The following is a 10,315-nucleotide window of genomic DNA, read 5'->3' as shown; positions in this document are numbered from 1 at the left end:
ATATTCATAATTTTTTGGCGGTTATTTTTAAGCCACTCACATTTTCCTCTCTCTCCTCTGTCTGAAATGTGCAACTCTGCACGTTTAACGAAGAAGTCACATGCAATGTTTATTGACCATGACCACTCCTGAATACGAAGTATATATAACATTTGTCGTCTTCCATAAGCTACACAGCACTCTACAGTGAGACGGACAAGTTGGCGGCCACTCCATCTTTAATCCCTAAGTGTTGCCCCCAAAACAACTCAAGTACACCTTGAATTTTCTTGATGGGGTCTCACCCAGAACTCGCCGCTCGTGCTCTCCACACTGATCTTCCAGTCATGGTTAAGGTATCGTAAGCACTTCCCCATTCCTGTGCTGTGAATCTTGATTAGGTCTTTATTATTTTCCGGGATTTGTGCTCTGATTTTCTTATGGTTCATTGGTCATGCTTGCAGATACGGGAGTTGAGCAAGGGTACCAAAGATCTAATGCCGCTGGGTCAGGTTTATTTTCTTGGGTTTTTTTTTTTAAAATTTTTAAATTTTATCACAGAGCATGTTTGTGAGGGGACCAGGGGAAGTGGTTATTTGTGGGATCTTGATCTTTAGGCTATGTTTTGTGAGGGGAGTAGGGGGCTGTCTATTGGCAACCACCCGACCAGGCTCTGGAGAAGGTTAAAGAGAAGGCATGGGAGCCTTCAACAAGCCAGTACGGGACTCACGAAGGTCTCGCAGAGCTTAGGGAGGCATTGATAAAGAAGGTACTCATTTTGGTAAGGTGTTGGAATTACAAAGCTTTTCCAAGTTCTTGAAATGACAGCAATTTTGATATGCAGTTGCGGCATGAGAATGAATTGCACAAGTCTTCAATCATGGTAACAGCAGGTTCAAATCAGGTGGGTGGTGTGAGTGTTACTTCTTCTTTGTTGGACGCCTGAGGTTCAGAATTTCCAGGATTTTTCATAAGAATGTTCCTATTGTTTTTGTTTGTTCTCAGGGATTTTTGAATCTTGTGCTTACATTATGTGATGTGAAGGATTCTGTGGTACTGTTTGCACCATACTTCTTCAATGCATACATGTCCTTCCAGATGACCGGCATCACCGACATATTGATCGGTACCAGCGATCCCGAGACGCTTCTACCGGATGCAGGTCAGATGTAGAGCACTTGTAATTATGTCATTGGAAAATATTTTCATTTGGTATCAAATTAACTTCAAAATAACATCAAGTTATACCCTTTGATTTTTTTTAATTAATTAATTAATTAATAATAATAATAATAATAATAATAATAATAATAATAATAATAATAATAATTGAAACATGAATTTAACAAGTATATTGTGTTTTTAAAATGAATTGAAAACTTAATGTATACATTAAGATATGGTTCCAATAATACCTTCCTTTCAATCTCAATATTCTTGGATATTATATTAGATGAAATGACATCTTAATATATCATATCTAATAAGATATGTTATGACATACTTATATTTTGTTTGTAAAAAAAAAAATTGAAATTGAAAACATATTATATTTTAATGTTCAGTATTTATTTAAAATAAAAATTATATTTCATTCTAATATTTCCGTTTATAATTTATAATCTAATAAGCTTTTTATTTCTTTAAATAATGTTTATGATTAAAATATTTAAAATTTGTAAATAAAAATATTGTATTATATTGTTGAATATACAAATATATATATAATAAACATATTAGTATTATTTTACAATGTATTTTATACATATTTTATAGTTTTTTTAGCTACAAATTTAACTTTTTTAATCAAAATTATTGTAGCATAAAAAAAATAAAAAATGATGAGAAGTGAATTTACAATTTATGAGAGATGTATATTTCATGTCTCAACTTGAGATTATCATATCTCAAATACATGAAATATATATAAAAAAAGATTTACTTGTAACATGGTTGCTAATTATGAGATAAAATATATCATCATATCTTTTATCCTTTAATCAAATTTGGGATAAGATATATTATCTTATTTCTTATCGTATTTCATATTATAACTAGTCAATAATATGAAATAAGATGAGAGATAAGATAATATATCATGTCTCATATTTGGTTGATAATGAGATATGACGAGTGATGTAATATATTATCCTATATGTATATATATATATTTATATATATATTGAGATATATATATCTTATGGATCATAAATTCACTTCTTATCAATTTTCAAATAATTTTGGTTAAAAAAAAAAAAATTGTAGTTAAAAAAAATGTATAAAAATATACGTAAAATGATACTAATATATATATATACCATTGAAATACAATATGTTTTTCATTGTATTTTTTTATTCCTTTTAGAAACCAAATATAAGTATGTCAACTTATTCCATCCATATAATTGATGGGATAAACACAAACAATGCACAACTAAATTTTATCCCCTTTTAAGAGAACCTAATAGGAATCAATCAAATAAGGCAACAAGAATTCACTCAATCAACAAGTATACAAACACCGACAATTTTTAGTGTGGAAAACCTTTTCCAATGTGAAAAGTAAAAACCACGGGACCCTTAGGCCACTTGAAAACTCCACTAATATAATCAATGAGTTACACAGTTCTCTCTTAATAAAACTAGAGGCATACATCAACTATATCTCAAGACAAATTAATCTTGGCAATTTCAACAACTTTGCATAAAGACAATGAAGAAATCTTACCAAACACAACCACTGTTCTAGGGCTGAAATATAATTGTTCCGAACTTCAAATGTAATCTCCATCGTTCAGAATGAAGATCAATGAGTTTTGAATGTGCTCCAAAAATCAGCTCAATCGAACCACAGATTAACCTTGATCGGAACTCATGATCAAAACTGTCCGGATAGAAAACTCACCAAAATAAAGACTCTGTTCTTGGACTGAAAGACGATCATCTGGAACTCCAAATCCGATCTCCACCGTTCAGATTGAAGATCAATGAGTCACGAACCTTTCCTCGAAATTTCAAGTTGATTGGCTCACAAAAGAAGAGGGATCAGACATTTGATGAAATCTGGACAGTGAAGAAAAACTGAGTTTTTCTCTCTAACTTAAAAAATGGTGGTTCTCCCATTCTCTCTCTTTTCTTCTTCTACTCTCTTTTTCTTCTATCTCCGGTGGCTGCAAAAAAATTGGAAGAAGAAGAAGAAAGATTCTTCTTCTAACCTTTTTATATAAAGGCTTAAGAGGCCTTAAATTTTGGGTTCTTAATTTAGGCCTTCCATATGAGGAAAAACCCAACAAATCTCCATTTTTTCGATTTTGTGGAGGAACTCATCATCCCGGCGATTGAATAACAAACTTCAAGCTTCTCCCTTGGTAAGGACATCGTCAACATATCTGAGTCATTGTGATCGGTATGTATCTTCTCAAGTTCAAACAAGTTGTGATTGAGAGCATCTCTCATCTAATGATACCTCACAACAATGTGCTTCGATCTTGCATGAAAGGTAGAATTCTTACTAAGGTGAATGGTGCTCTGGTTATCATAGTATACCACATAGTGCTGCTGCTTAAACCCGAGCTCATGTATGAAACGCTTCATTCACAACAACTATTTACATGCTTCTGCTGCTACAATGTACTCTGCCTCTGTTGTAGAAAGTGCAACACATTTCTGTGGTCTTGATTGCCAAGACATAACACCTCCTGAGAATGTCATCAAATAGCCAGAAGTAGACTTTCTATTATTTACATCCCTTGCCATGTTTGAATTAGTGTAGCCAACAAGTACTGGTTTCCTACTTTCAAAAGTCCACTTGACTGCCTCCCAATGTAGTCTTCTTGGATTAGATAGAAAGTGGCTAACAACACTAACTGCATAAGCTATGTCTGGTCTAGTACATACCATGACATACATCAAACTTCCTATTGTTGAGGCATACGAAACTCTTCTCATGTCTTCCTTCTCCTTATCTGTAGAAGGGTTATGTCTGCTGCTTAGCTTAAAGTGATTAGCTAGAGGAGAACTAACCACTTTAGCTTTGCTCATGTTAAATCTTTCAAACACCTTTTTAATATATTGCTCTTGTGACATATACAACTTCTTGGATGCTCTATCTCGCTCAATTCTAATACCAAGAATTTTCTTTGCTGACCCCAAATCCTTCATAGAAAAGTATTTGTTTAACTGCTTTTTCAACTTATCAATTCTTGAATCATTTCTGCCAACAATCAATATATCATCAACATAGAGCAACAATATAACAAAATCATCATCAGAGAATTTTTGCACAAATACACAATGGTCAGAAGTAGTTTTTTGGTAGCCTTGCTCTTCCATAACTGATTCAAACTTCTTATACCACTGCCTCGGTGCTTGTTTCAAGCCATAAAGATTTTTCTTCAACTTACATATATAATCCTCTTTTCCTTTTATTGTGAAACCCTCTAGCTACACCATATAAATTTCTTTGTCTAAATCACCATGAGGAAATGCAGTCTTAACATCCATCTGCTCAATCTCCAAATCAAGACTAACTGTCAAGCTCAAAACTACACGAATAGACGACATCTTAACAACATGAGAAAAAATCTCATTAAAATCAATACCTTTCTTTTGACTAAAGAAGAAGAAGAAATATTCTTCTTCTAACCCTTTTATATAAAGATCTAAAAGACCTTAAATTTTGGGCTCTTAATTTGGGCCTTCCACATGAGGAAAAACCCAACAATAATATCTTACCATATCATTCCATTAGATATAACATCCTAGATGTAACATCCCAGGAAAATGATATCCAAGATGTACAATCAAATGTAGGCTTTGTTGGGTTTTTCCTCATGTGGAAGACCCAAATTAAGAGCCCAAAATTTAAGGTCTCTTAGGCCTTTATATAAAAGGGTTAGAAAAAGAATCCTTCTTCTTCTTCTTCCAATTTTTTTACAGCCACCGAAGGTAGAAGAAAAAAAGAGTAGAAGGAGAAAAGAGAGAGAGTGGGAGAACCGCCATTTTTGAAAGGTATTGATTTTGATGAGATTTTTTCTCCTGTTGTTAAGATGTCGTCTATTCGTTTAGTTTTGGGCTTGACAACTAGTCTTTATTTAGAGATTGAGCAGATGGATGTTAAGATTGCATTTCTCCATGGTGATTTAGACAAATAAATTTATATGGAACAACAAGAGGGTTTCACAATAAAAGGAAAAGAGGATTATGTGCGTAAGTTGAAAAAAAGTCTTTATGGCTTAAAATAGGCATCGAGGCAATGGTATAAGAAGTTTGAATCAATTATGGGGGAGCAAGGCTACCGAAAAACTACTTCTGGCCATTGTGTATTTGTGTAGAAATTCTCTAATGATGATTTTGTTATATTGTTGTTCTATGTTGATGATATCTTGATTGTTGACAGAAACGTTTCAAGAATTGATGAGCTGAAGAAACAGTTAATCAAATCCTTTTCCATGAAGGATTTAGGGTCAGCAAAGAAAATTTTTGGTATTAGAATTGAACGAGATAGAGCATCTAAGAAGCTGTATATGTCACAGGAGCAATATATTGAAAATGTGCTTGAAAGATTTAACATGAGCAAAGCTAAGTGGTTAGTTCTCCTCTAGCTAGTCACTTTAAGCTAAGTAGCAGACATAACCCTTCTACAGATAAGGAGAAGGAAGACATGAGAAGAGTCCCGTAAGCTTTAGCAATAGGAAGTGTGAAACCAAGGTTTGGTTAATCTTGATTTTGATGATAACAAAACAAGGTTTAGAACTAATGATTATATTTCAAGTGTGATTAGCAAGATGATTTCCAAAGTGGCAATCACAAAGACAAATCAAGCCAAGGAGAAATCATGAAGAAGAAGACCACCTCAAAGAGAAGTGTTTTTTAAGACCCAAGCTTCATAAGATCTCTTTGTAAGGTTGTTGGTGCACTAGGATTTTCATACATTACATTCTTTACTTATGCACCAAAATCATTTAATAGTTATTTTGTTTTAAATATTTTAAGAATCGGATGATTTCATGTTTTCAACTAAAACATTGTGCTAAATGTTTTTCAAACTTGTTTTAAAAGGTTTTAAGTTGGAAAAGTTGACTGTTGACCCAAAATATGGCTTAACCGGATGAACCGGATGAGGAACCGGTCGACCGCAAGCTCAACCGGTCGAGGGCCGGGTCGACTTCCAGCTCAGCCAATCGAGGTTCGGGTTGACCCCCAGCTCAATCGGTCGAGGTTCGGGTCGACCCCCAGCTCAATCGGTTGAGGTCTGGGTAGACCCCCAGCTCAACCGGTCGAGGGTGCAAAAAACTTTCTCTTTCTTCTAGAACGGTTGTTCAACCAGTCAAGGTTGAACCTCAACCGGTTGAGGTCCAGTCAAAGTCCGGTTGAGGTCCAACGGTCACCTGCCAAGCATTAAATGCTAACGGCTAGTCAACTGGTCGGCCCCTAACTCGACCGGTCAAACCCCCAATGACTATTTTGGCTTTTTTCTTCAATAAAAAGGCTTCAATCTTCATTGTTTAAAAAACTTAACCTTCCAAAACCTTTCTTGAATATATTTGAGCCTTGGAAGAGTGTTTTTGAGTGCACCATTGTTCTAAAACTTACATATCTTTAGTGCACCATTCAATCCTAGTTTTCTTGTATCATTTGAGCTTAAAGTTTTTGTACTACGATTTTGTGAGATCATTTATTTGTAAATCTTTGAGAGGAAGTTTCTCAAGTGTGGGGTATCACTTGAGGGGTTGTTCAAGAGTGGGATATCTCTTGAGAAGTGTAAAGGGTGCTTGGAGCCAAAAATCCAAGAGGGTGAATTGGAACCATAATCCCATTGTATTGCTTGAAGGTTTGGTTTGGAAGATTTGAATTAGTAGAACCTCAAGCTTGGGATTGAAGGTAGAGGAGAGTGGATGTAGGCCAGGTTGCGCCGAACCACTATAAAATCTTGTGTTTGCATTCTCTCTTCCTTACTCTTTTAATTTATATGCAATTGTCTTTATATTATTTATTATATACTTGCATATAATTGTCTTTTACATTCACATAGTTTAAATTTGTAAAAAGAGACCATCACCCTATTCACCCCCCCTCTAGGGTGATTACCATAGGTTGGATTAGCCTAATTTTTCTAACAGGAAGTTTGATGTATGCCATGGTATGTATTAAACCAGACATAGCTTATGCAGTTGGTGTTGGTAGCCGCTTTCTATTTAATCCAAGAAGACTACATTGGGAGGCAGTCAAGTGGATTATGAGATATTTGCGAGACACTTCCAAGTTGAAACTCACTTTTGGAAGTGGGAAACCAGTACTTGTTGGCTACACTGATTCAGACATGGCAGGAGATGTAGATAATAGAAGGTCTACTTTAGGCTATTTGATGACATTCTCAGGAGGTGTTGTGTTTTAGCAATCAAGACTAAAGAAACGTGTTGCACTTTTTATAACAGAGACAGAATACATTGTAGCAGCAGAAACGTGTAAAGAGTTTTTGTGGATGAAGCGTTTCATACATGAGCTCGAATTTAAGCAGCAATGCTATGTGGTATACTGTGATAACCAGAGCGCCATTCACCTTAGTAAGAATTCTACCTTTCATGCAAGATCGAAGCACATTGATATGACGTATCATTGGATGAGAAATGCTCTCAATGACAACTTGTTTGAACTTGAGAAGATACATACCGATCACAATGACGCATGTATGTTAACGAAGTCCTTACTAAGGGAGAAGCTTGAAGTTTGTTGTTCAATCGCCGGAATGAAAAATCCGTCCATATAATCGGAAAGAGGGAGATTTATTAGGTTTTTCCTCATGTGGAAGACCCAAATTAAGAGCCCAAAATTTAAGGCCTCTTAGGCCTTTATATAAAAGGGTTAGAAGAAGAATCCATCTTCTTCTTCTTCTTTTTCCAATTTTTTTGCAGCCACTAGAGGTAGAAGAAAAAGAGAGTAGAAGGAGAAAATAGAGAGAAGGGGAGAACCACCATTTTTGAAGTTAGAGAGAAAAACTTAGTTTTTCTTCACTGTCCATATTCATCAAAGGTCCAATCCTGCTTCGTTTGTGGGCCGATCGACCTGAAATTTGGAGGAGAGGTTCGTGACTCATTGATCTTCAATCTGAACGGTGGAGATCAGATTTGGAGTTCCGGACGTTTGTCTTTCAATCCGAGAACAAAGCCTCTGCTTTGGTAAGTTTTCTATCCGGACAATTTTGATAATGAGCTTTGATCAAGGTTAATCCGTGGTTCGATTGAGCTGACTTTGAGCACGTTCAAAACTCATTGATCTTCATTCTAAATGGTGGAGATTGGATTTGGAGTTTGGAACAATTATATTTCAGTCCGAGAACAGGGTTGTGTTGGGTAAGATTTCTCCATTGTCTTTATGCAAAGTTGTTGAAATTGCCAAGATTAATTTGTCTTGAGATATGGTTGATGTATGCCTCTGGTTTTATCTAGAGAGAATTGTGTAGCCCATTGATTATATTAGTGGAGTTTTTAAGTGGTTTAAGGGTCCCGTGGTTTTTACTTCTCACATTGGAGAAGGTTTTCCACGCTAAAAATTGTTGGTGTTTGTATACTTGTTGATTGAGTGAATTCTTGTTGCTCTATTTGATTGATTCCTATTAGGTTCTCTCAAGAGGGGATAAAATCTAGTTGTGCATTGTTTGTGTTTATCCTATCAAGCTTGAGGTAATAGAACTGAAGTGTCCTTCCTCTTTCCAACCATTGAACTAGCGGTGAAAGCAGAAATATTTGTGCTTCTCATACCTTTTCAGATAATATATGTGGGCATTTTTGTAGACTGGTTAGAAAGAGTTCTTTCAGAAACTAAACCAGCTCCAAAGCTGGTTTCCATCACAAATCCTGGAAATCCAACAGGAACTTGCATCCCAGACCCTCTCCTCAAGGTCTTGCTCTGACTCCTCTTTACACTCCAAACAAACAAAATTTTATTATATAGGAAGATCCATCACCTTTCACTCCAACTCACTTCAAATTCTCTAACTAGTTGTTTGTCTGTCCCAAACAGAGAATTTCGGAAATCTGCAGAAGGGCAGGCACTTGGCTGGTGGTAGACAATGCATATGAGTAAGTGGCTTTGATTTTTAGTTTTGCTTCAACTACATGATCCCATTTTGATTCATCATTCATTTCTGCAGATACTTTACATACGATGGTTTGAAGCATTCTTGTGTGGAAGGAAACCATGTCGTGAATCTCTTTTCTTTCTCGAAAGCATATGGGATGATGGGATGGCGAGTTGGATATGTAAGCAGTGATTTTACTTCCATATATTTTGATATGTTCTTGAGTATAGTCAGGAGCAAAATAATTTTCTTCTAGGCCATTTTAGTTCCCTTTTGAAAGCTAGACTAGTAGGTAGTATTAATTATCGTGCTATCTTGCCTGCAGATAGCTTATCCATCGGAAGCGCAGAGTCTCCGAACGCAGCTCCTCAAGGTTCAGGACAATGTAGCAATCTGTGCTTCAATGATTTCACAGTCCACGGCTCTGGGCTGCTTGGAAGCTGGGCGTGAGTGGGTGAGAAACCAAGTGAAAAGCCTTGTGAGAAACAGAGAGCTTCTTCTGGAGGCTCTGTCACCTATAGGACAGGATGCAGTGAAAGGAGGGGGAGGAGCGATCTACATATGGGCAAAGCTGCCTGAGAAATACCAAGATGACTTTGCGGTTGTGTGCTGGCTTGCGAAGAGGCATGGGGTGGTGCTTCTTCCTGGGAGTGCTTGTGGTTTGGCAGGGTGTGTTCGGGTCACGTATGGAGCGATTAGAGAGGCGGAATGTGAAGTTGCTGCGAAGAGACTGAGGGCCGGGTTGGAGGAACTTATGAGAGATGGCATGGTGGAGTGACTCCTCTCACCATGTCACTGAAAATGGCTGGTTCTTCTGGGATTTTACAATATGCTAGACCCCGGACGTTTGTTTGTAATTCAAGACAATGGGTTATAAAAGAGCCTTTAGTTCTCTACTTCCCATGGAACCTACCAGTGAGGGCAAAGGCATTCCATATCTAGCGGGTGTGAGTGAATACTAAAAAATTGATAAAACCGATCCAATCCAATTAAAATTGATCAAATTGGTTCAGTTCTTAACAATCATAAAGGTTCTTTTGGTTTGAGAATTTTGAAAACCGACTCTATCGGTTTAAATTAACTTCCATCCTATTGATTATTTTGGCCAAAGTAAATCGACAAATTGATCTTAAAGCCTAAATTAACTAGATCCAATCAAGCATCTAAACCAAATCGACTATAAACAAGCTAGTTGGTTTGTTTTTCATCACTAAAAGGTCGGTTCAATCATAATTCAAACATAAAACCGATCATGTC

The 10,315-nt window shown here is 36.2% G+C and overlaps 1 protein-coding gene across 1 annotated transcript; it reads left to right on the top strand.

Annotated features, from left to right (window-relative positions):
• The first annotated feature begins 218 nt into the window (after positions 1-218).
• On the top strand, positions 219-10,062 carry LOC117912807 (aromatic aminotransferase ISS1-like). The gene is made up of 9 exons (XM_034827526.1): positions 219-335; positions 444-491; positions 620-748; positions 824-883; positions 985-1,141; positions 8,772-8,878; positions 9,001-9,059; positions 9,131-9,239; positions 9,384-10,062. Exons 1-9 carry the CDS (start codon positions 273-275, stop codon positions 9,834-9,836), a joined length of 1,185 nt encoding a protein of 394 aa, XP_034683417.1. The 5' UTR covers positions 219-272; the 3' UTR covers positions 9,837-10,062.
• Positions 10,063-10,315: the final 253 nt, after the last annotated feature.

The sequence above is a fragment of the Vitis riparia genome, chromosome 4 (genome assembly GCF_004353265.1).
Source record: "Vitis riparia cultivar Riparia Gloire de Montpellier isolate 1030 chromosome 4, EGFV_Vit.rip_1.0, whole genome shotgun sequence".
Classification (NCBI taxonomy): domain Eukaryota; kingdom Viridiplantae; phylum Streptophyta; class Magnoliopsida; order Vitales; family Vitaceae; genus Vitis; species Vitis riparia.
The sequence above is the reverse complement of the archived record's forward strand: the minus strand, read 5'-3'. Positions and strand labels throughout refer to the sequence as shown.